At 32.3% G+C, this 27,081-nt stretch overlaps 1 protein-coding gene across 1 annotated transcript; it reads right to left on the bottom strand.

Annotated features, from left to right (window-relative positions):
- Nucleotides 1-395: 395 nt before the first annotated feature.
- On the bottom strand, nucleotides 396-26,104 carry mlt (tubulin folding cofactor E like protein mlt). Its single transcript, XM_029310943.2, has 7 exons — nucleotides 25,736-26,104; nucleotides 8,528-9,138; nucleotides 7,681-8,089; nucleotides 4,844-5,013; nucleotides 4,579-4,687; nucleotides 3,860-3,964; nucleotides 396-3,563 (listed from the first exon to the last, which is right to left on the bottom strand). The coding sequence occupies exons 2-7, from the start codon at nucleotides 9,124-9,126 to the stop codon at nucleotides 3,414-3,416; spliced, it is 1,542 nt and encodes a 513-aa protein (XP_029166776.1). The 5' UTR covers nucleotides 9,127-9,138; nucleotides 25,736-26,104; the 3' UTR covers nucleotides 396-3,413.
- Nucleotides 26,105-27,081: the final 977 nt, after the last annotated feature.

The following is a 27,081-nucleotide window of genomic DNA, read 5'->3' as shown; positions in this document are numbered from 1 at the left end:
CTTTATCCATAGGCTACATTTGCAACTGTATTCGATTGTTTCAATTTGAATCGATAATGAAAGATAATTTATCGCGGAATTTTTATGAGTTTTAGATTTACAATTTTTTTTTATTTATTTTTTTTAATATTTTGCATTAACGCATGCATAATATATATATATATATATATTTATATATATATATATAAGCGTCTAGTTTTTATCCACAAAAAATATTGTTCAAATCCAAAAAAAAAAATTGTTCAGATATACTATAATAAATTAAAACTATAGATTTATAACCATGGATGTTGATTCGCTTTTTGATGAAAAACTAATCATCAAATTCCAATGAATCATAGATACTTAAGTTCTCATCGAAACAGAAAGATAAGGGAAAAAGCATCGAGGAACGATTTGTCATATAAACGAGATTTATTTCGTTAGTACGTATATCTGCGCCAGCACAAAAAAAGGATCGTATTATTATATAAAATGAGAATAATGCAGAGTTCCTTTTTTCGAGACTAGACACATACAGCATGGGATTCCACTGCCGATTCGTCTTTATCCTTCCTTCGTGAGGATTAATTTTCTTTTTGGCTCTTGTTAACATCGACTCGCGTCAATTGTGCGCTGTATCGAAGGTAGGAATCGCGAATGGCATTGAAATCCGACAGTTAACGTCTTCCTGGCAATCACGGTGAATCTCTTTCCCATCTCCGAGAAACGTCTAGTCGAATTTCTCGAGTAGCCAGATTTCGTTTTGTAGTGCATAGTTAAATCGTGAATCTGTTAATGGATTCTAAGTATCACGAACAAAACCACTTTTTTTTTGTACATATCTTAGTGAAATAGCATTTAACTTCTCGATAATAATTGGTACTAAAGTAGAAGAGTATCAAATTTATATAATATAATATAGTAAAATTCGTTTTACGAATATTGTTCCTTAATCATCGATCAAAGATTATTATCATTATTGACAAACAGTGCGATTTTTTTATAAACCTCGTATCGCTACAAGAGAATTCGATTAAGTGTTTCTCTTTATGTACAGAGAGCCTCGCACGTCCCGAATTACACTTCATAATATTCACAGGGCAGTGTTAGAAGTATCAGAGTTACACTAGTACGCGTAAAAGGCAGGCACTAAGTGGACTCTTCAAGCTTCGTTGCTTGCTGAGTGAAGAAACTCGATACACTGTCCGTTTTTCCTTTTTCTCGAACGCCTTGTTGGCCGAACATTTGGCGGCGAATTCAAAGAACAAAGCAACGCAACGTTCTGGTAACTCCCTTTCTCGCAAGCTCGCTTGTGTACCCTAAAATCGGGATAAGCCGTAAATGCAACGAGATGTATTCGAAAAAAAGCATACTTTGTCGGAAATTATATGCAACGTTTGTTTGTTTCTTTTATATATAAAATCACATTGGAAACTTCCTACGACTGATCATGATTCTATCATAGTTATCAATGTATCATATGATCTCTATTCGTTCACTCCACGAGACGAAGCAATAATGTATAATCATTTACTCGTACTGCGTTATAGTTCGACACCTTATTGGAATTAAAAAAAAAATACATTGTTCGAAGATACTTAATTTGTACTTAAGTACGTACCGAGAATAGACTATCTATAGCGACTATCAACGCAGCTTTAACTTCATATACATAAATCATGCGGGATTTTCTTTCAAATTTGCGATATTCTAATTCTAAACCGTCTAGACCCGGACGCTTGTTTGAATTTTCGCGCAGAGTCGAGAGAAAAGAAAGAGTTTTTACATAAACGTATCACCTTGAGAGAAAGTACAGAGATCATTCAAAAGTCAAGTTGTAAATGGATGACACTTGCGAACCAGCGATACACTCTACTATTCTTAAGATTTTCCTTGCGTGGTTTACATCTACGCACGAGTGAACCCTCGCGAAAGGATTCGCACGCATTCCTCGCGTGTATAAAAAATGCGTGCGCGACGGAAATGACAGCTGCGAGTGCGTTATAGTATATTGTGTAAAAAGTGCGGAAAGTTGACAATTGGTCACGAGTGCGACCACCCCACACGAGTGAACAATTGTCAATCCGCACGTGATACACATACTATTTTGTATTACAAGTGCAGGCAAAGTGGCTTTGTGCGCGAGGTGGCCGATCGCACGCCATCTTGCGACGGCACGGTGTGGGAATAGCCGCGTTCAGTCATTGTCCATGACTGAAGCCGTGGGCAATGTATTGACCATGGTTTTAGCCGTGGGCAATGACTTTGAACGCAGCTCAGCCGTAGGCAATGGCTTTGAATGCGGCTTATTCACTCACCGCGTCGCCGCTAGATGGCGGCGTGGGAAATCGGCCGCTTTCCGCACAGAAAACACGCACACAAAGTGCCACTTTGTCTGCACGTGTAATACAAAACATTTTTCCTCTTCAATCATTGCTCGGTGCCTGACAAAGAGCAACAGAAACGCGCTTGTCGAGTGCCTCTTGTAAAGCTAAACTGCGACCTTGATCTACAAAAATATTTCACTCTCTTCGTCATTAGCAGCGCGCCTCGTCACAGTCGTTGTTGGCATTATATTATAATTAGGGGGTTTTACGTGAACGTGTCACGTAATAACCATGTGAATTATTTGTTTTCCCTAACGAAATCCCTATTGTCCCCTAAGTCGAGCGTCGATAAATAAGAAGATACAGAGTCTTCTGTAAGCTCGCGTGTTGCTAGCTACATCGAATTTGGCTGGAAATTGAAATATTGGCTATGTACAATCCCTCCCCATTACGTTTTCTCGCCCGAGACAGACGAGAATTATGATAATCTACGTTAAAGAAAACTTACTTAAATCGACGACCATCTACTTTATCTAAGTGTACATGTATACACTGGAAACAATGATTCTCTACATGCGCCAGACTTGTTAGTAGCAGTTTAAGTTCATACGTCAAGACGATTGGATCAGTTTCTTATACAGAGAAATAATTGTATATAATAATTATCTGTAAATAGCGTCAGACGACTTTGCTGCGATTAAAGTGCATTATCGATCGCGATAATTCGTTAATGATTTGCGCAAAAATGTAGCTTTTTTTTTTTTTAAAGAGATACTTCGCGTCCTAAAAATTTCACCAATTCATTATCGTGTGTAGTATATCACTCGTTATTTCTGAAATATTTCTGTGTAATATAACATCGAACACTCTTCTAAATTGTTTAGTTCACATATATCTTCATGCAGGGAAACGTTTCCGAATCACGGATTGTAACGATTTTCGATTCTCAAGATCTACAACGTTTAATCGTGTAGAACGTTTCTTCATCGTTACAATTCAGCGACAAACGAATCGCATCGCGAAGCAATAAGTAAGAGATCAAAAAATCCCCGAAGAGTCATCGGATTTCTTCAAAATACCGCCCGAATCGCGTCTCGATCTTCTTCAGGAACGAATGGAAGATGTGGACGACGTCGACGCGAATCGATTCAGTTTACTGTCGATGATGATCTCGTCCCCGTTTCTGATGTTGTATCGGTAGAGCTGCTTATTCGGATACAGCATTTCTTCCGGTCCGTATTGCGCCTTCATTTCCTGCAAAAGATTCAGATTTATTCTTCAAGATCAGACTTGTTTATTCTTGCAAGTGACGGAGATAAACGTGGTGTTTTTAATAATTCGACAAATTTTACTCCGATAAGTTGTTTCCCTACCTTGTGAAATATTAAGATATTTCGGGAAATACTTGTTGCAGAAAGTTTTGGGACACAAAGGGATAAAAAGGATTTACATCGCGACTTCGGGTTTTCCAAAGGAACGATCGAGGTGACAAACGTTCTGCGAAGGTAATATTAAAATTCATTAATTAATACAGGGTGAAATCATCTTACCTGATCAACATAGAAGAGTCTCATTCTGTTGGCAGGAATTTTCACCATACTTTCCAGTTTGGTTTTTAATTCGAAAACTGTTCTATATACATCCACCGATCGTACCTAAAAAAATACAACATCTGGTACAGAAATTCTTCTTATGAATGTCACCAATAAAAATTTATTTCCTCGAGTTTAACCTTTAGAAGACGGGAAGCCAATATCTTGGCTCTATAAGGGTCGCTTATTTTTCATAGTACAACACTATAATAAAGATATACAAATTCCTACTTCAAATTACAAAAGTTCACGAAAAAATACGCTCGTCCTCTAAAGGTTAATTATATTATAATAAATTGTTAATTAACTAAAATTAATTCCCAAGAGGTACGCTCTTCAATAGGACACGAAAATACATCATCATCTGGTATAGAAATTCTTCTTATGAATGTCACCAATAAAAATTTATTTCCTCGAGTTTGACCTTTAGAGGACGGGAAGCCAATATCTTGGCTCTATAAGGGTCGCTTATTTTTCATAGTACAACACTATAATAAAGATATACAAATTCCTACTTCAAATTACAAAAGTTCACGAAAAAATACGCCCGTCTTCTAAAGGTTAATTATATTATAATAAATTGTTAATTAACTAAAATTAATTTCCAAGATGTATGCTTTTCAATGGAACACGCCTGTCTGAAGTGACGTATGAAATTGAAACACGAAATGCAATACCTCGACGAGATCTCCGTAAGTGAACGTGACCTTGACCCTCTTCTCCGGTGTCAAATCCACGTTCACCAAGGGGTCCAGCTTTCCGTGAATAGCCACGAGCTCGGAATATCTGAAAATTGAAGAAGGGGGTCAAGTTGAAACGAGAATAATTCTCTAATAGGCTCGGAGCAAAAAGTTGGAACCGCGAAAATTCATTCATCGGATCATCCGTCATCATTCGGAAGGAGAAGCTTCGGGACCATTTTGTGACAGCGTCGACGCTCACCTTTCAGGGCGATCCGCCTCCGGCTTGTCCATGTAATAACGTATAAAGGCCCTCTCGGCGTCCTCGCGTTCCTGGGACGATATCACTCCGCCGCCGTTCAAAGTCTCGACGTTGGGCAACCGAGCTATTAGTAGCTGCCGCCTCTCGTGCTCCGTGTATTCGCGAGGGCTCTGATATGTTAAACAGACAGATACAAAACGGTGAACGAATATTCATATCGAATTCACGAAAAGAGATTGGATCTGATAAGTCCGCAGGATTTTTTTCAGGGAGGGTTCACATTTTTTTGTTTCTTAGTTTTTCTTTCTTAATTTTTAAAATTATTTTTATGTTATATTAAATATGCAAAAATAGTTATTTTCAAAGAAATATTTTTTTTTCATTATTTTTCTTTTTTCTGAATTATTATATATATATATATATGAGGATAACATATATATACATATGTTATCCTCAAATTTCAGACAAATTAAATAAAATGAAACTTGGTGGACATTTTCCACTAATAAAAAGGATATTTATTAATATTAAAAAAATTAAAACTTAATCCTCCCTCTTTAGAAAAGTGAAATTCCTCAGGGAAGAATATGAGTATATATATTTTTATAAGAAACCTCCCTTAATTTTCGATAAAGAATCATCTCCTAAAATTTTTCGCACTTATTTAGATACACCCTGTATAATTGGATTACATATTAATTACACATATTATATTAGTGAATAGAAAATTAATATAATATGAAAATATGAATATAGAAAAGTTGCAGATGTATATTTGATAACATAAAAAAATAATGATTCTCAGAAAGAAAAAAATAACAATAATATTTAAATCTTCGAAATAAATCAGATTTGGATAATTTTAAAAAGTGCAAATTGCATTTTACGTCAATTATAATAATATCAAAGAGCTGTGTCTTCGTAATACAACGGGACTGTAATTATAAACAGCGACAACATAAAGAATAGAAACCGCATTCCGCAAGAAAACTGGTTGTTCATTGATTAGAAGGTCACCGCACACGCGTCATTTTAATTAACATTATGCGTCGATCTATTTTATTTCGATATTCTGATGTACAGGGTGTTTCCAATCACTTTTTTCATTATTTTTATCAATCAAATAAACTGGTATACAAACATTTTATTTATATTTATATTAAAAACAGCTCATAATTTTTGTCTTCTCAATAATTGCATGCATTAAAAAATGACAGCTGATTAGTTTCAGCATTTTCCTATTTGATAAAAAAATACGAAGGAGTAAATATCTTTTTTATTTTCTCTTAATTTGCACAGCGCTCGGAAACACCTAAGATTGCGTGTTCGTAGAGTCTATCGATTTCGAAAACTTGTTTTGGAAACTCATATGCGTTGCATCAAGCCTACTTGAGCAGATGCCAAGACTCGGTTGCGCTAACTTATACATGCGAAAAGCTCTCTTCGAGCTCACTCGGGACAGGCATATTTCTCGGATAGTCGCATTCGATGTTGTCAGAGATTAGACACGTGTCTCCAATCTGTCTATCGTCGAGATTGAACAGCCACGACGCACTCTGTTTGAGAGGGTGAAAATAACCCTACGCTTCAAATCATTTCCGCACCGTATCGTATTTCGTGACGTGTTTTCTCTCCGAGTCTTCGTGGAATAAATTTGTTCTTTGCGAGTTAACTTCAAAGAACATTTATATACAAGAACGCTCCGCCCTCCGCTCTAAGAAGGTAACGATTAAAAGTTCGAAGTCTATCGCGTGCATTGTAATTATCTTCCGTTACAGAATTAATTTCTGAACTCCTCGAGAAATTTATCTCATTTTTTCTTTATAGGTACGCAACACGCAAAGATTATTTAGACATTTTTATTTCGAATTATATTATACGCCCGCAATATATTGTATATACAGGGTAGACCATTTTATACAAAAGTTTCATACAAAAGTTGTAGGATTCAGAGAGGGACACTTGACGAAGACCTTGACCCTAATCTTGGAGTCTTTAGGGATCATTTTAAGATCAACGTGATTTTCTTAAATGGAAATACCAATTTTTAATATCATATTCTTGTAGCTGGTGTCGAGACCTTACCAAAACGTTATAATAAAACATTTCTCTATTAAGTATTATACTTTTTGAGTTATAAAGGTTTGAAGTTAATTTTTTGACATAAAATGCTTTTAAAAAAATATGTTGCAAATTACAAACATTCTTTTTAAAGAAACTATGTTTTCTTTACATTGATTAATTGGTCTCATTATTCCGTGCATAAACTATTAAGGTACGATTACCGAAAACTAAATATTTTGCAAGATATTTTACCTTTTATGTCAAAAAATTGTTAACTTCAAACCTTTCTAACTCAAAAAGTACTGAATGGAAAAATGTTTTATTACAGTGTTTTGGAAAGGTCTCGACATCAGCTACAAGAATATGATACGAAAAATTGGTTCCATTTAAGAAAATCAAGTTGACCTTAAAATGACCCCTAAATATGACTCCAAGGTCAGGATCAAGTATCCCCTTCTGAATCCTACAACTTTTGTATAAAACATTTTTCTATTTTGCTTACTTTATGAGTGTATTGATTAAAATGGTCTGCCCTATATATATATATATATATATATATATATATATATATATATATATATATATATATATAGTATTTAGAAAAGATGAAGAAAATGAATTGTGCATCAGAGGTGAAATCGCATCCGGTCTTTAATCGACGAGCGAAACGTGGCATCGAAGTGCATCAATCGAAACGTTTCCCAAACTGGCGCGAGCGTAATTTCAGACTTTCCAATGTTCGACCGTAGGATATGGAGGAAGGGGTCGCTCACCTCGAAGAGCGGACATCCTTGAATCCTGAGCGACTTGAGGGCGGGGAACCTGGCGAGCCTCTCGACCTCGTCCCAGGCCGATAACAGGGTACCGTTCACGTTCAAGAACCTCAGCATCCTAAAAGGATCGTGGGGCGACTTGATGCTCGTCCCGTTCGACTCCGACTCCGACTCGGATCTGTCGTAATTCACCTTGCTCTCGAATATACGGTTTCCCTTTTCGTCCGCCGACGACGTGTGGCGCTCGTCCGCGTCCAAATGATTCATGTTCTCGCTGTCCTGCCCGCGATCCTCCTCCTTATTAGCACGTCGATCGGTCTCGGCAGGCAGATTCCGATTTTCCTCCAGACCGAGCGATCTGATCGGACACTCGGCGAGGACGAGGCTCTTCAGGTTTGGAAATAGATAGCTGGAAAAAATATAATACACGGCTAGAGCAATTTATTTTACGAATTTTGAATTAAATTTTTATTTTTAATTTTATTAATTTTAATTTTGAATGAAGTTCTATTTATTATATTTAAACATTAAGAGAGATCTCGAAACGATTTATTATTTTGTATATTTTTTTGGAGATAAAAATTCGCAACCCTCTGTATCCCTTTCTAAAAAAAGGAATGTTACTTTTTCTCCACCGTTGTTCTAGTATAATATATATTTTGTATATTAATATTAATTTAAAAATTAAAAAATAATATAATATTAGTATAAAAATATTAATATTAATATCAATATATTATATAAAAATAATATATTAAATATAATAATATATAAAATAATATATAAAATATATAAATATTAATATTAATATAATATTAGTCCCATAAAAAAATAAGAAGAAAGTTACCCCAACTTGGAGATCTCGTTCCAAATCTCGACGGGATTCCCGGTGAAGTGCAGCTTCTTGAGCGCCGGGTTGACGTTCTCCGGCTTGAGGTGATCGAGGTCCACCGTTTTGTACTCGTTCAAGGACAAGTGCAGCTCCTCGAGGTTTCGCAGAAGCCGCACGAGGCCCTGCACCGTCGACCAGGACACCCTGGTGCCGTTCAGCACGAGGTTTCTCAGGAGATCGTAGTTGCCGTGTTTGACGTCCAGCACCTCCGCGAGGCAGTTGAAACTGAGGTTGACGAACTTGATCTTGGGCATGTGCTGCAGAATGCCGAAGACCTCCGTCCACTGCGACAGCTTGTTCTGGGCGAGATCGAGCTCCTCGACGTTCTTGCACTTGCTGCGCAGCTTCTCGGCGTCGTTGCCCGCGGACTCGATGTCGCAGTCCTGGAGAACCAGCAATGCCGGCACCGTGTGCCGCGGCGACTTCTTCGGAATGAAGATGCTCACCGAGAGAGCGGCTTTGGGCGACCCGGACTCAGCCTCGTCGTCCGTCAACGAGCAGTCCGTCGTCGAGCTGCCGTACTTCAGCTCCAACGCTTCCAGCAACGACGGCATTTTTACAGCATTCTGGGAATTTGAAAAATTCCTCATTTTCTTCCTCCACATTTTACAATTCAATTTTCACATATGCAAAAATCAGGGTTGGGTAAGCAAGATACATATTTAATCGATATTTTAAAATGTTGATTTTATATACATTTTCTGATGTCATGTTTTATAAATATGTTTGAAATGTTATTAATAAGTATTTTGAAAAATATTTTATCTGATGTTTTATGAGTGTTTTAAAAATATTATTTGATAACATATTGCTCTCAAAATAAAATATTTTAAAAACGTTATTTCAACATTACCGAAACCTCTAAATCGACGTCAAAGTTTGTTCATAACGATGTTGCATACAATGTTAAAAATTACATACTTGATAACAATAAATGAAGCAAGTGATGAAGCAATTTGGAAACCAGATTCAGGACCCAAAAAATGATAAGAAACGATTAGTTTCGAAAAAAGTCACTTTCATCTAAATCATTTATATAATTTCATTTTAGGTAACAGCAAACCCTGATGAAAAATTTCTCGAAATTGTGATGTGATGAAGGAATTTGAAAACCGGATTCAGGATCCAAAAAATGATTAGTTCCGAGAAACGTCAGTTTTTGTTGACCAGTGTTGTTGAAGTTGCTTGAATAAAGGAGAAGAGACGAAGCTGAGAGTAGGGAGAGACTCGAAGCTGTTTGAGAATAAATTCTATTCCCTCCCAATCTGGATACGAACGAGAATCGAAGTGCAAGCACGCATCCAAATGACACAAAGCGAAACCGCGGGACCAGAAAAGGGAGAAGGAAAAACCTTCGAGCCGGTCATCCTCGAGACACGTTAGAATCTGGTCTCACCATATCCGCTAAGGTCACGCCATTGTCTTTTTGCGCAGCGACTGGGAACCGGTACCGGTTCTCCGGGTCGACACAAAACGATTCCTCGTGATTGCACTCGCCCACGCGAGAAGAGAAGACCCGGAGCGATTTTCTGAACCTGTTTCGTCTATCGAAGCGGAAAGACACGTTGACTCGAGATAAATCATTCCCGATAAAAGGGGAAAATTCACATGTAGACAAAGAAAAAGAAGTGTTTTAGTATTTTAGTATTAAAAAGTTTATTAATTTTTATGTTCATTTGTCATTAATTGTAATGACCAAAAGATATATTTCTATATAAAAATCAAAATTTCTTTGTTATTATTTATTTTAAAAGAATTAACAAACAAAATTCTAATTTTATAGGTAAATAATATTTTTAAATAACAAAGAAATTTTCATTTTTATATAAAAATATATTTTTTGGTAATTACAATTGATGACATATGAACATAAAAATTAATAATACGTTTATAACATATAAAAAAAAAGAATAATGGTATTCAGAGATAAAAAAATTTAACTTGGGAAAAAAATTAAATAACTAGTTGAAGTTAAAAGTTCATACATTTTAAATTAACTAAGCTAAGTTAAAAGTTGTTAATTTTTTCACTTTTTTTTTAACTTTTAACTAATTAACTATTATTACCCAACCCTGGTAATACATAATGGCTGGATAAAATATGCTAGATGTTTTCTGTCTGTCAATTCTAGAAACTCAAGTTCGATAAAGTCTGTGAAAGAGGCTGAAGAATCTCACGAGTTGAGAGTGCATCTATTTTGGGATTTCTTTAAAGATTGATTCGGATGAAGCCTTGGAAAAACCTATCACAGACACTTTTAGCTGTTTTTGAAACTTCTGTACATATATATATAAAATATATTTCAGAAATTATCGCTGGAAAAATCAACATAGATAATTATAGTTTCTATTCGCGAAGAAACTATCTTAATATTAATCAAAAGAAATAAAAATTCATCAAATTTTCGTTATTGTATATTTAATACAGATTTGTAATAAAATGTAATAACTTATTATTTTTTAAATTTAATTTTAAAATTAATTCTAGTCTAATAATATTTAGAGTTTCGAGTTTTAAAGTTATTATAATTCAATTAATATCACACAGTAGGAAAAATGCTCCAAAGATTTTTCGTTGTGTTTTATAAATCATAATACTATCTTAAATAAAAATTAAACTTTATTACATATATATTTCATTCAAACTTCATAAATCAAAATTCAAGGGCTTATACATTTTTTTATTGATAGTTTTAGCTATTAATTCGATTAATATCTGCAAGAAAAATTTTCAATGATTTTTTTTCATCATATTTTAAATCATAATACTAATAATCTTAATTATTACATATATTTAATTCAAGCTTGTGATAGATAAAATGCAAGGGCTCATAAATTTTTGTATTGAATTGTAAAATAAATTCTCTATTTAAACGATATTAAGTTGTTGAATATTCAAGTTTTAGCTATTATATAATTCGATTAATATATGTAGGAAAAATTCTCAATGATTTTTTTTCATTGTATTTTAAATCATAATACTATCTTAAAGAAAAATTAAACTTCATTACATATATATTTCATTCAAACTTCATAAATCAAAATTCAAGGGCTTATACATTTTTTTATTGATAGTTAGCTATTAATTCGATTAATATTTGTAGAAAAAATTCTCAATGATTTTTTTTCATCATATTTTAAATCATAATACTATCTTAAATAAAAATTAAACTTCATTACATATATTTAATCCAAGCTTGTGATAAAATGCAAGGGCTCATAAATTTTTGTATTGAATTGTAAAATGAATTCTCTATTTAAACAATATTAAATTGTTGAATATTCAAGTTTTAGCTACTAATTCGATTAATGTAATGGCTAAAGGAAAATTCTCAACGACTTTTCATCGCGATTTCTCGAGCGACAATTCTAGACAACAGCAATGGTAGAAGAGCGATTTAAAGAGCTCTATCATACGGCACGTTTATTAATACGTAGCCCTATTACCACATCTTCAATCAGCGATAAATGTCTTTCTACGCACGCATACACGCCTATATACGGCTACTCTGTCATTCGACGCGTCTTCACTATGCATGACGACCGCGATTCAACCACCTTCCACGTGTTGTCGCACAACACGATGCAGCGTCCCCGACTCTAATGCCCGCAATTGCATTATTTATTAGACCGAAGAGAGTGACTGGCTATCTGTGTTTGTGTTTTTTGCGAAAGTGTGCAACCGACTCGGCGTATCGAAGTATATCTCGAATTGTCCTGATCCTGACAGGAGAGACCGAAAGACACGTTTCATTCGAGTTTAAAGCAGATTTGGAATGGAAGTAAATTAATATTTATAAAATGTTTATTAAAATTTTGTATGTTAAAATTATTTGTGCTAAATTTGTTATCCTTATTTATGCTAAAATAAATGACATTTAATATTTTTATTTATGTTTGTCTCTATGTTTGAAAAGAATAAAAACAAATTTGAGAAGATGTAAAAATTATATAATAACAGTGTCCAGCAAACTTAATGAAAAAAATTCTCTGACTTTTTCAGATTTTCCAGAAATTAATTTTTTTCCTTCTAATATTATTTTTTGTATTATTTAATATTACTTAGACTTTTTAGTATTATTTTTTCCAATATTTTTTCCATAATATATAATTTGCATGTATCTATATAATAAATGTTAAATGCCAATTAAATGTTAAATCATGAAATCCTTGAAATATTTTTGTCAGCGATGAAAAGGTTCGGAAGTTAAAACAAAAATTTAAATCAATTATACAATCTGCATTATGTACGATAATCGACACAAACATGTTACTATAAACTACCAGTATTTGCTGTTATCTATAGATAAAATTAAATAGATGATCATCTATAGATGACATTCATAATCAATTTTGACATTATCTTAGCTTTATATAGCTAATAAAAAGATGTATTCTATTTATATCTGCATCTTAGAAAAAAGTGATTTCTTTACTAAATTATCTAGAATAATGTTCAGATAATTTAGTTTAATCATAGCGTACGCTGTGAAAGAAATTATTTAATTATTCAAATAAATATTTATTTCAATCTACTATTTTATGCATCATTTTTTTAAAACTAATAATATTGATTTGCTGTAAAAAAATATTTATTTGATATAAGAAATCCTTTTTCAAACCAGATTATTTATTTATTTCAAACAAATGTGTAAATGAAACATTTAAATAAATATCGCTAAATATTTATTTGAATTTAATAGTTTTTTCAGAATTTAAGCTAGTAAGCCATAAAAACTTATAAATAAAAATATGAATATATTTTTATATCCCTTTTATAATTTACATTTTTTATAACTAAATAATATTATCTGGAAATTGTCTGGACGAATCGTCATATATAATTTTCTTTTCTTTTACCTAGATATATTTAAAACAAAATCATCTTCATCTCATCTAAAATAAATTTACATATTTTCATCTCATCTTTATTTAGCTAATTTCTAGCATATTACAGACTTTTCACAGACTTTACCTTCAAATTAATTTTTAAAAATATTATTTATAAAATTAGAATTTTGTTTATAATAACAAACAACAAAGAAAGTTTGATTTTTATATAGAAATATATTTTTTGGTAATTACAATTGACGACAAATGAACATAAAAATTTATAATTTTTATGTTCAAAAAAATTAATAATTCTTTTTAATTTAAAAAAATCATCTATAAGCACAACACTGCTGATATCCGGTATGTCGAGTATCTCGCAAAATCGAGGGAAGGATCGATAAAAAATGCACGCGATGCGGAAGATCCGCATGCAGATCGAGAACTCTTCGGGATTCTCGCTCGCGAAAGACGGAAGACATTGCGTTACGTGTCGTTCGAGCGACATGTAACATGCAAAAAAAACCGACTATTCGCTTTTGCTGGACGCATACGTGAAATTGCACTCGCGTTTTACGTAAGAAGGCCATTACCGATTACGTCGCGTCGCACATTTCTATACTAATTTAAAATCGTTTTACGCCCGTGCGTTATGGAAAACGCGGTGAAATGAAGAACGATTCTCGCATAATCGCGATGCAAATTTTCGCATAAATATTCATTGCGTATAGACAAATAACGACACATGTGTGATGAGAGAGAAAGAGCGTAGAATAAATTATTTTTCTCGGGATATTTGCTATTTTTTTCCAACTCGTGCACACAGTAGGAAAATTCGTATTTTCTTGTTAAAAACGATCAAAAATGTGTTAACTTGACTAAATCTTTCAGCTAAATATTATTTTGTTAATTGAACATATAAAAGTATTTAAATTAAATATTTTTATGACATATTAAATCTAACAAAACGTATATTTGACTAATATTTAAATACTACATGTTCAATTAACAAAATAGTGATTTAATTGAAAGATTTAGTTAAGTTAACGAATTTTTTTACAGTGCACATTTATGTGTTAATTTAACATATTACTATTCTGTTAATTAAACTTAAATGTGAAATTATTATATAAACAAACTGAAAAAATAATATAAAACATAATGTGCATCTATTTTTAATTTTACACGATAAATATGTTCTGCTTTATTAATAACAAGATTTTTCTGTTAAAATTTACAGAAAAAAATATTGATTTTCTATTTTATAATATAAGTGGGGATGATAAAATTTAAAATTAACATATTTTTTTGTTAATTTTTACATTAAAATTATATTAATTTTACACAAAATTTATTTTAAATTATTTAAAGTTTTGTATTTATTTAGTGTTAAAATATATATCCATATTATATTAAATTAACACAAAAATTTCTATAGACCGTTTGGGACATATGATATCCGTGAAATTTAACAGAAATTTTTCAACTGTGTGATACTTCTGAAATATATCAAAATAATTAGAGAAATTTAAAAATAATTTTGTTGCGGCTATGGCTCTTTTCATACATGTTTTTACATATATTTATCTCGTTTTTTAAATATACACATAATTTTTCTAAAAGATTCTATCCGCACTCAAACTCACACAATTAAATTTTATTATTTAAGAAAAAAGAAAGTAAGTACTTATAAACGAAATCGCATAATTAAAAAAGAAAAGAATTTAAAAAATAAGGACATTCTCTGGAGAAAATAAGTATTCGTTTTATATCGCGTTAGAAATGAAACGAAAATTATAGAGAAAAAACCTATGCACCGGAAATTCGGAACAAGAGCTTTGTTCGCGTGCGAAAAAATGCGCTCATACATATATATATATATATATATATATAGTACCCTCCACAAGTTTGAAAACACCTTACATTTTACAGTTAAACAATCGTATGACAGCGATCTGTGCAGATTTTTTGTATAAATAAATCGGAAAATATTTAAATGACATTTTTAATTATATATGACAGATCGTTGCCATACGATTATTTAATATAACTTTATGCAATAAATAACAAATGTCCATTTATATAAGACTGTTTTTTGTTATCACGATTAATAATATTTCAAATAATATACTGATAAAAAACATCCCATTAAGTTTATATTCTTGGATGTTACAAATATCTAATTAAAGAATATTTTTTTAAAGAATTTTTCTCTTAAATTAAGAGGATTCTTTTGACAGATCTATGCAGATTTTTTGTATAAATAATTACACCTTACATTTTACATAGTTCAAGAATTGCATGGCAGCGATCTGTCATAAATAAAAATGTCATTTAAATATTTTACGTTTATTTTCGATTTATTTATACAAAAAATCTGCACGGATCTGTCAAAAGAATCCTTTTAATTTAAGAAAAAAAAATTCTCTAAAAAAATATTCTTTCTGTATATATATACGCACATGTCCGCGGAGAGTTAATTCGAGATGCGACGATTTCGAGGACCGGCCTAGTAGCAAGTGTTATAAATTATAAATTGCGATCTCTATACGAGTCCGCGCGCTCGACTATCCTACGTAATATAGCGGCGATATCGGTTCAACGGCCATGCGAAATTAACTTTCTCCGCTCTACGAGCGAGCGAGAGGACTAACTAGCTATAACAAAACCGCGCGCTGCAACAACGTCACGTTGGAGCAGAGGAGTTGCTCCATCTCGACGCGATAGTCCGGGAAAGTCCAGCCACGGTCAGTGGACGCGTTTCTGCATCTGGGAATTGTGTTCTAGATTTTCGTCTCACAGTTGAACCATTTTGGTTCAATTTAACAGATGTTAATTTAACATAATATAGGTATGTTAAATGGGGACACAAATATTGTGTTAATATTTTAACACTAAATGAATGCAAGACTTCAAATCAATTTTGTGGAAAATTAACATACTTTTAATGTAAAAATTAACAAAAAATATGGTAATTTTAGATTTTATCACATATTATAAAATAGAAAATCAAAATTTTTTTTTCTGTAAATTTTAACAAAAATCTTGTCACTAATAAAGCAGAACATATTTAGTGTGTAAAATTAAAAATAGATGCACATTGTGTTATTTTTACATTTTTTTCAGTTTTAATAATTTAACATTTAAGTTTAATTAACAAAACAGCAATACATTGAATTAACACATGAATGTGTAAAATATTTAACACAAAAATTTTAACGGGGACCGTTTAAAAAAAAAATCAATTTTCCTACTATGAATGCAAAGAATAATATATTTTTTATGAATAAACTAGTTTTGCAACTACTTTAATTAAATAAAAGATTTTTGGATAGAAAACTGCGTATATTATTATTTCCACATATAAGACTTTACATAATAACGTACACGGATAATTTTATATAAATATAAGTGAATCTAAAAAAACATTGCACTTTTAATTACATTAACATGCATAATATTGACATAATTTATGAAAGTGAGAAAATAAAAAGCCGCAATAAATTGACGAAGGTCTATATCTATATACATGATGATTTGATTATTTAATTAATATTTATCATTTAAAATCTCTTTTCGCTTTCAGCGATTGTAATATGTGAAATAGAATATTCTTCTATCGTAAAAATCGAAACACATCTGCAACAAGCGTGAAATTACGTAGAGAGTGAATCTTGGTTCTTTACAATTTACAATTGTATTCCAGTTACGGTTTCCGTAATTCGTAAAAAAAAGTTAATCCTCACGGCAATTTCTCACTCTTGCTTTTCTCCATTTTATTGCCCAGTATCGCGGATGTATTTTATGTCTAATTTGTAAACGGTATGCTTTCGCAAGCGAATTTGAAACCAAAATTACGTTCCGCTTAAGGGACATGTAATTATATTATCATGTTAATTTTATATATATGTGTAAATTTATATGGAAATAATACGGTTAAAAAAACTCCTTTTCGTTCGACTAAAGTAACTGCGAAATTTTTTATTCATAAAAACAATATTATTCTTTACAGTTTTCGCTTATCTTTCTATCACGTGAAAGCCCTATTATTTATATGTATAAAATTATTCGCGTATGTTATCATGTAAATTCATATATGTGGAAATAATAATACACATGAGTCTCCATCCATAAAAACTTCCTTTCGTTCAACTAACAATAAGTGCAAAATTCATTTATTTATAAAAGAAGATGTTATTATCTTTTGCATTTATCTACTATCGCTTTTTATTATAATTAAAATTATAATTTATATAAAATTATCCGCGCATATATTATCACAAATTCGGATGTGTAGAAATAATAATACATATATACGCGGTTCTTCATTTAAAAAATCTCTTCTTTTCGTTCAACTAAAGTAGTTGCAAAATTCGTTCATTCATAAAAAAATATATTACCCTTTGCATTTTTTTACTATATCGCTTATTTTTCTACCACGTGAAAGATTTATAGTTATTACCCAACTCTGATTTTTACTATTGTTGTTACTATTGAAAGGGAAAAAACGTGAAATGAGAAGACGCATCAGTACACTGAAAAAAATGAATAAATTAATAAATATTTATTTGAATACTCCCAAATAAATAATTTATTTGAAATAAATAAATATTTTGTTTTGAAAAGTAGTTTTAATCTAAAAAAACAAAAATTAAAATAAAAGAAAGAAACATTTTCTTAAATAAGTACAATTTATTTTTATTGCACTTAAAAACATTTTTTAAAAATGACTAAATTAATACATATTTAGTTTAATATACTGTCAAATAAATCATTTTGTTTCGAAAAAATTTTTCTTATATCAAATATTTTTCATATCAAATCAATATTATTAGTTTCAATAAATAATTCATTTATTGAAATAAATATATATAATATAAATATATATAATACGCGAGCATATTAAGAAATATTTTTTAACTATATCTTTTATTTATTTTTATTTTTGTATTTAATGCATAGTGAAATAAATATACTTATTCGAACTCAATAAATTTTTGTTCAGTGAGACATTAGCGCGAATCGCAGCTGGCGATCAGCTGAGAAATCGCAAGGCTTGAACGGCAGTTAAAGAGAACTGTGCATCCCGCGATCTCCCGCGCAACGCAACGTAACGCTAAATATACGACGGTGTGTGATGACGATTACGAAATGTCAGATGAAATTGGCGGCGCGCACTAGGTCAGTCGCGTTGTCGTTTCTAAGGCGCCGGAAAAAACGTGGCCAATTTCTTATGTTTCAAAAAAAGAAAAAAAATCATTTTATTTCCTCAAAGATTTTATTTGCTATTTTTCGCGATTCGAACAAAATTTAGTCTCGAATAATCGCATCAAAATTGCAAAAAAAGGAATAAGTACTATATTTTACTACCTATTATTTTTTCTTTTATCTCTATTATATTCTATATATATATATTATCTATATTTTCTATATGAATTTCAATTGCGACGCATTTGATTGTTCATTTTTTTTTTAATTAAAATTGTAATATTTGCAACATTTTCAATTCATATTTCACGGGATTGTTTTAGCTCCATTATATGTTTCCGCTAATTAAACTGTCAGTAAAATTGTCTGGTGCAGAGGTATTCAGTCAGATTTAGCCTTCAATCTCTCTCTACGGACCAGAAATTTCAAGGTCGGGATACAAGCGCCAACAAAACACGACAAATTCAAGTACGCGCATTAAACCGTCCCAAGTCCCGGCGATATAAGTCTTCGAATTTAAAATCGGAATCGAGGTTAAACCGCGAAAGAGAGAAAGAGAACTTCGAATGTATATTCTACGCGTGTTTCGATCTTACATTGCGCGCAGAAAGTTCTATGAGCCTCGCTGTTAGTTCAAATCATGTTATATGTGAGGGACAAAGCGCCATTGTGTGCAAAACTGCAAACGTCGCGATAAAATAAATCGGCGGTTCGTGAGACATTCGTGTTCAGCTAAAAAGGATCTGTTTAAGAAATAAATAAAAGAGAAAAAGAGATGACGATATGAAATTCTAAACGTGATTAAACGTTGCATCGCTTTTCTCTCATTTTGTCTTCCACGTTGTAAAAAAATATGTATAATATATTACACAAAAATATATGTAAAATTACATAAATAATAAGTGTAAAATTACACGATAAATAATAAAAAATGTTTACCTTTTCATTATTTATCATATGTAATTTTACATTTATTATTTATGTAATTTTACATATTTTTGTGTAATATATTACATATTTTTTTCCAATTATATAAATAATTAAAATTACATAAATAATAAGTGTAAAATTACACGGTAAATAATAGAAATGTTTATTTTCCATATTTTTAATGTAATTTACCATATTTTTTCACAGTGCAGCATCGCGGAAATCAAATAGGAAACGACGGATTAGGCAAGATCGGAGCTTTCCTTACGTGGCGGACAATGCCTTTCACCAACCGCAAACTAAAAAAAAAAAATAAAAAATAAAAAAAAAGCGACGGAGAAACTAAAAGCACCGAACCGAGCATCGGAGCGAGACGTCTTAGACTTTTCCGTCTCACGTGCAAAACCTAAACCGATGAAGTAACATTAACGAAAGTTCGCTGGCTGCTCCTCCACTGCGCAAATGCAGCTCGTGTCGGCGCGAATATTACTCACTTTGCTCAAGGTTGTTGCGAGAGAAGCGTTATATGTGTATACACATATACATATATATATGCACGAGACGGTATATTTATAAAGACACTGAAAAAATTTATTGAATTCGAATAAGTAAGTATTTCTTATAATAAGTATTTCACAATACTGTTTATTTCAATACTATTTATTTCAAGCAAAAATTCTGTTTGAAAATGATATATTACTTAAGAGGAATTTTTAAATATTTTCATCCTATTTATCTAACTAATTTTAAAATCATCTAATTGTAAGCACAACACTTATATATTTTAATTCTCCTACCGTCTCGCGTTCGCATCTTTGTTGCATTAAATTCCCTATCTGATTGTAATTCGTGTGAAAATTATTATAATATTATTAATTCTTCTATCAAACTTTTTTATCTTTCCTTCAATGCATATAAGTATCTGAATGCGAACCACGTGTTTTTGACACATTGCATCATATGACAGTTTCTTCGTAACAGCTGATAGGCAGCTTCGAATATTCTTTCCCGTTATCTTTCAGAAAGTTTGCGAATACAAAGGCTCTTTGTACTTTGTTCGGAACGGAGAAAAGTTCCGGTACATTTTTGACATTTAAAGTTCCTTTATTGAAAATTGCTTATTGACAGAAAGATTAAAAACGCGCATCCGGTTCAATAGAAGCGGTTTAAAACTAGCGAAATGTTTTATCGCATGAAATTCATTTGAATAAAATTATAATTTTTCGAAGGTAAAAATTAATTTTTTATAAAAAATAATATAATAATAATATAATAATAAAATAATAAAAATATAATAAAATAATAAAATAATAAAAAATATAATAAAATAATAATAATAATAATAATAATTTCAGAATAATCAATTATCGTTTGAAAAAAATTATTTATAGAAGAGATTAAAATGCTGATTTTTTCGCAACTCTTTTGATAATCACAACAAATGCGATTGTTAACAATAACATCGAGTTGACAACCGATAAGCAGTGCCCTCGATTATATAGACACACTACTGGAAATATCCCACAATCAGTATAATCAGATACATACTCTCTCTCTCTTTTTCTCTTTGTCTGCAGTCCGACTCCTAAAAAAAACGCGTCTCGCATCGGCGCATAGCAATTAAATTGATGTGTGTGAGAAAGCGGCACCGACGAGAGAGAAGAAACATACATGCAGACATGTCATACAGAGCTACTGCGCAATTTTTCATAGTCAGATCTCTCGATAAATTTAAAATTCTGTTTCTTTACAGGAAAGATTCGATCGCAATTATAACGTGCCTTCGAAATTTTCGACGTTAAATACTTTCCCTTAAATTAAAACTGACAATTAGAAGTTAAAATACGGCATCAACGCTAATTTAACGAGATCTTTTCGTCCGTTTTTTGTACACTGAAAAAATGTGCTAACTTCACTAAATATTATTTTGTTAATTGGACATATAAAAATATTTAAATTAAATGTAACATATTAAATCTAACAAAATGTATATTTTTTATACTAATATGATCAATTAACAAAATAGTAATTTAGTTGAAGGGTTTAGTCAAGTTAACAAATTGTTTTTAGTGTACATACAAGTTCTGTATAAGTTTAATATAATATTTATATCTGGCTCTGAAACGCTGCGCAGTAATTATTAAACACTTGGTATACATTAAATAGATCATTTACTAGAATATATTATGGCGCATCTCTCCCTTTTGAGCATAATTAACACGATTTAGAAGCAGTTTATTACTATATTATTAAAGTTACTAGATTACATGAGAATTTCACAAGTAAATCGTTAGAAACCGCTCTCAAAATCTTCGAAAGTCAAACTTTAAAGTTATACAAAATCAGATGCTTTTTGATCATTTTTAAAGACTAAGATCTCAGGAAAAATTTTTTTATATATAATTATATATAAAAAGCACTTTTATCTAATTATGTATGGACATATTTCATATATAATTTTATATATTTCTATATAGTTTTATATTATTATATATAAAAATGTTTTCCCGGGATAAGTTTTGATAATTTTTCAAGATTTTCAAGATAATTTTAATAAAACCAGACATTATTTTTGATGAAACATTTTCACGCAATATTTAGTTGGAATATAAAAAAAATAAAAAATTAAAAAGTTAGTATCAAAAATAATTAAAAATAAAATCAGTCGATCAAAAAATATTTAATACAATGCATTTAGATTTCTGCGAATAATTCTCTGAATAATCCGATGACTCAGTTTAATAGTTCGTTTTATTTTTCTTCTTTTCATCTACCTTCATTGTCTGCCGGACTTTAATTTCCTTTTTATACGTTCGCTCAATGTTGTGATATTGTAAACAAACGCTTTCCGTAAGAATGCTCAAGTAGGAATCCACTTTCTTTATCTCGCGAGGAGAGAAAAACGGGGAAGTTTCGCGAAAATATTCATCCGGCGGAAAATCTCTTAAAGTCACGCCACCGTAATCATATCAGTGCGTAAGATTTCTTTAATGTGCACGCGCGCTAATGAGATTGATTGCCTTGATTACGCTTAATCAGCAATTTGTTCAGCCCGGACTTGTTTGTCGATTAAATGGATTCCAAGATGGCATCCCGGATACACACATTATTTAGGCATTATTTACCGAGAAAAAGATTATCAGAAAATATATTCTACAGGCGATCGTTAATTACACTGAGAAAAAATATATATTGCAATCAAAAAAGTTATATTTGATTTAAAAAAATAATTTTTTTGAATACTTCTAGCCAAAGATTTACTTGAAGGGAATAGAAACTTTCATTAATTTAAACAAATATTTTTTAATTCTTAACAATTATTTACTTTGGAAAAAACGCAGTAGTTTTAATCTAAAAAAACAAAAATTAAAATAAAAGATACATTTGCTTAAATACAATTTATTTTTATTGCACTTACAATTTTTTTTTTAAATGACTAAATTAATACATATTTAGTTGAATATACTGTATAATGAATCATTTATTTGAAACAAATAAATATATTTATTTGTTTTGAAAAAAGATTTTCTTATATCAAATAAATATAATTAGTTTCAAATAAATTATTTATTTGACAGTATTGAAATAAATACTTATAAGAGTCGACTACATTTTTTTCAGTGTATTAAATACATCGTTTCCGTTTATACAAATGTTGCAATCTCGAGGAAAGGATGATTCTCGCAATTTTTTCCTTTCTTTTCTTTACGAAGTCGGAAAAAGAGATAGCGGAATCTCTTGAAACATCGAGTGGAAACAGGATTTTTGTCGAGAAATCTAGCGAGGTAGCTTCTTGATTTTTATCCGCGATCGATAACGCGATAAAACGATGCAGTTGCAACACGTGTTTATTTTTAGCGATCGGATGCACCGAGGATCTACGTGAATTTTCTGGCGTCCAAACATGCGTATGCATGTAATGCTTCTCTACGTTTACATAATATTTCAAAATCGATTGAAATTACGCGCGAAAAGTTGTTTAATCAAGTATAGAAGTTGCTTGAACACAAAGGCGTTAAATCATCGCGAAATGAAAGGACTCGCTCGTCAATGGAACGTGAAACTGATTAGATCAGCAAACCGACTACGTCGTTTCGAAATGATGCGCCATCGAGATTGCGTTGTAAATGTCAAAATAATTTGCACTTTATCGAAGTTTAACAAGTTCCCTGGCGTCTTTAAAAAAAAGGCGAATTTTTTTGGACGATCCTAGCTTTCACCTTTTTCTCGAAATACAATTTCATCAGACAAATAATAAATACATATTGCATAATATCCGTTTTTTTAAATAACGGAGAAGAGAAATAAATTCTCCTCTTTTTTTCCTTTTATAATTATATTATATACGATATTTCCGACATCCTACACTCTTGCAATATGATAAACATATAATGTCGTTTATTTCTTTCTCCCAATGAAAAATTTTTCTGACGTTTCGCGAAAATTTATACTGAAAAACATTACTAAATTAATAAATATTTATTTACTCCCAAATAAATCATATTTATTTGAAATAAACAATATTTTGTTTCGAAAAATATTTTCTTATATCAAATAAATATTTTTATATCAAATCAATATTATTAGTTTCAAACAAATAATTCATTTGGCAGTATTGAAATAAACATTCTTTTTCGAATTCAATACATTTTTTTTCAGTGCACCTCGACCTTGTGATCTTACCAAGGTTATTACGCGGGACAATACATGCTCGTTGTGTGAAAGTGCAATCGTAAAATTTGTCAGACAATGCAAAGGGGAGAGTGGAGGGAAGAAGCACAGCTGACACGTCGGCATTCGATTACGCAATCGACGATCGGCGCGTTTAGAGAAGCTTTTGCGTCAGCGGGTGCCGCTGCAAGTTGCATAAGTCTTCGCTAAAGTGCAATAAGGCCGCGAGAATAAAGAGACCGACAACGAGCCATGGAACACTACTATTTTACCGAGTTATGAGCTATTAAAACGTCGCGATATATATTTTTCTAGTGCGATCGTAGGCGTTCACTTTCTATCTCGCTGAACGTTATTACGCAATATATTTCGTCGAGTTTTATCTCTCTCTCTTCGTAATTCTTATCGAGAAGTCGATTTACGTCGATATTAAATCATATTCAACGATCTAGCGAGACTTCTCTAAACGCGATAAATTGTAATCATGTCTGAGAATTGCGCGGAACAAAAAAAATCTTAGGTTTCTGATTTAAAAAAATTGATGCTCAAATTTATAATGAAGAAAAGCAACTGGTTTCTACGTTGCACCGGAAACAGCGCGATCGATTTGCAGTCCGGTGGCAGCCAAGCCTATTATGCAGAACAGGATGATTATTCTCAAACGTAAAAAAGCGTAGAAATAAAAAAAAAAAATAGATAAATCACGACCGATAATAAATAGACAAAGATTAACATATATATATTTGCATTTTGTAGTAAGAAAGAATTTACGTCGTGCTTCGTATTATTACAAATTAAAATTTGAAATTATGTGAAAAATAAGCAATGAATTTTACTTCGTAGAATTAACTTGATTTATATGAAAAAATATACTTATACAAATTTTACGCGCAAAAATAAAAAATTGGGTTTCATTTCCAGCTGTCACATTTTGACATTTCAAAATGTTTACAACCTTTTCCTATACATGGAACGATAATTATATAATTGATATAGATTTCACACAATTCTCATTGTTCCATTGTGTTACTACTCCGCTAAAAAAAAAAACATGAGAGCCACCAGCGTTAACTGAATCACCCTGTAGAGCAAGGTGAACTCGCTTCCGGACGGCGTCTTACAATTAGATCTAATTGTTGATACCGCTCGACGGATGTGTATATAATCTGCAAAACCTGATGGCTTTCCTAATGAAAGCACGATTATACCAAGAGCACGCGCGAGCGCGAGCCTTCATCTGTCAGCTGATATTGACAGTAGTACTTTTCGGTTCTCTCTCTCTCCCTCTCTCTTTGGTGCGCGCGCGCAAAAAAGAGAAAGATCTCTACTGTGTCTAACAAAAACTAAACACGGGCGTGTATATACATTTATATATATAGAAGCGCAATCGCGTGTCACACGAGCGTGACGCGACTTCCGCTAGTTCGCGTTTTTCGCGCGTGAAAAAATCAAAACTTCGGGACGGGGTGAAATCGAGGTCAAGGATCAGGCGGACCCCCTCGTCGTCCTTTTCTCCTCTACTTACTGCTTGTACTCCGCAGGTCGCCCTCGATGATCAGAACGTCGTTGCACACATCCGTCGCGGGTACATGCACTTAAATACGTAAATTGCACACGCACACTTGTACGCGCGCGCGCGCGGGCGCGCGAGACAGTTATCTCCTACGCATTCGACTCGACGAGAACAGATATACTCTCCTTCGCGTCCGCGTCAGCAACTTCACGGCGTTGCGCGGACTCGAATCGTCGTCGATTCCTCGAGCGGAGGTTGAGTGACGTCGCGCGCGAACGCGCCGTTCGCCATCCAGCGTCGGACTGGCTCTCCTTTGTTTAGTAAACAGAAACAGCTGAGCGACCGCCGAGAAACGGTGGAGGTGGCGGCGGTCGCGTCCGTACTATCGACCGTATCGAGCATGCGCGATGCCCGCGCTTGCGGTCACGTGGGCCGCGCGCGCGGTCACGTGGGACGCCGCGGTCACGTGGGCGCGCGGTCACGTGGCCCGCCGCTGAGAGTAGCGCTGTCAACGCGCAAAGTCGCTTTTGAATTCGCGAGTGCGGAACGATATCTGATTCTCTTTTTCCTAACGAGCTGTCAATTCGGAGTTGTAGTGCCAAGTGAGACTTGAAACGTGAAACTCTATCCGGATGTCCTTCCAGCTACTACGGCGGAAACACGGAAATTGAAAGTAGAGTATATGTAATGTATATTCAATTTTGTGATGATATGGAGAGGGCTAGGAATAATTTTTTTTTTTTTTGGAAGGATTTGTTTTATATTTTTTTACGACTGTCTGAGATCTTTGACAAACTTGAGTTTCCTATTTGTCAAAGTCTTGAATATACGTTGTCTTATTGCGTCGAGCATATATAATTTTAATTTGCAAGCGTGTGTTAAATGCACGCAATAAAAAATGCGCTTGGTTTGAAGGTTACATGCTAGATTTAGCATGTATTAACTTTGTTTATAAGCAAAATATATATATATGTGATGTAAATTTTTTTTATTTTGAATTCGCTTATGCGTGGTATATGTATATATATATATAATAATCTACATTTTTTGGAAATGCAAAAAATATATCGTTCAATTGAAAATATCTGCTGTATATCCGGTAAGTACATATATAAATTAGAGAAGAGAAAACAGCTATTACAGGAACAAATTACATAAAAAAATATATCGGAAATACGTCTATGTATTTAACGTAATTGCATAGTCTTGTACTTACGGAAGTATGAAGATTAGAAGAACGTTTCGCGACGATTGCATAGTCGAACACGTAAAGGGGGAATTGCTTGATTGATCGAATTATATAATTTAAATGTTGAAAAAAGACCGAGAGAGAGAGAATGAAAAAAAAAGTTGCACTG

Source organism: Nylanderia fulva, unplaced genomic scaffold, assembly GCF_048542155.1.
Source record: "Nylanderia fulva isolate GAGA-0341 unplaced genomic scaffold, ASM4854215v1 Scaffold34, whole genome shotgun sequence".
Lineage (NCBI taxonomy): Eukaryota > Metazoa > Arthropoda > Insecta > Hymenoptera > Formicidae > Nylanderia > Nylanderia fulva.
Note: the sequence above shows the minus strand (reverse complement) of the source record. Positions and strands in the feature narration are given on the sequence as shown.

Coding starts and splice junctions, on each gene's coding strand:
- mlt (XM_029310943.2), bottom strand. CDS start 9,126: ATGCCGTCGTTGCTGGAAGCGTTGGAGCTGAAGTACGGCAGCTCGACG. Junction 5,014..7,680: donor AAGGATGTCCGCTCTTCGAG/GTGAGCGACCCC, acceptor TTAACATATCAG/AGCCCTCGCGAATACACGGA. Junction 4,688..4,843: donor GAGGCGGATCGCCCTGAAAG/GTGAGCGTCGAC, acceptor TTCAATTTTCAG/ATATTCCGAGCTCGTGGCTA.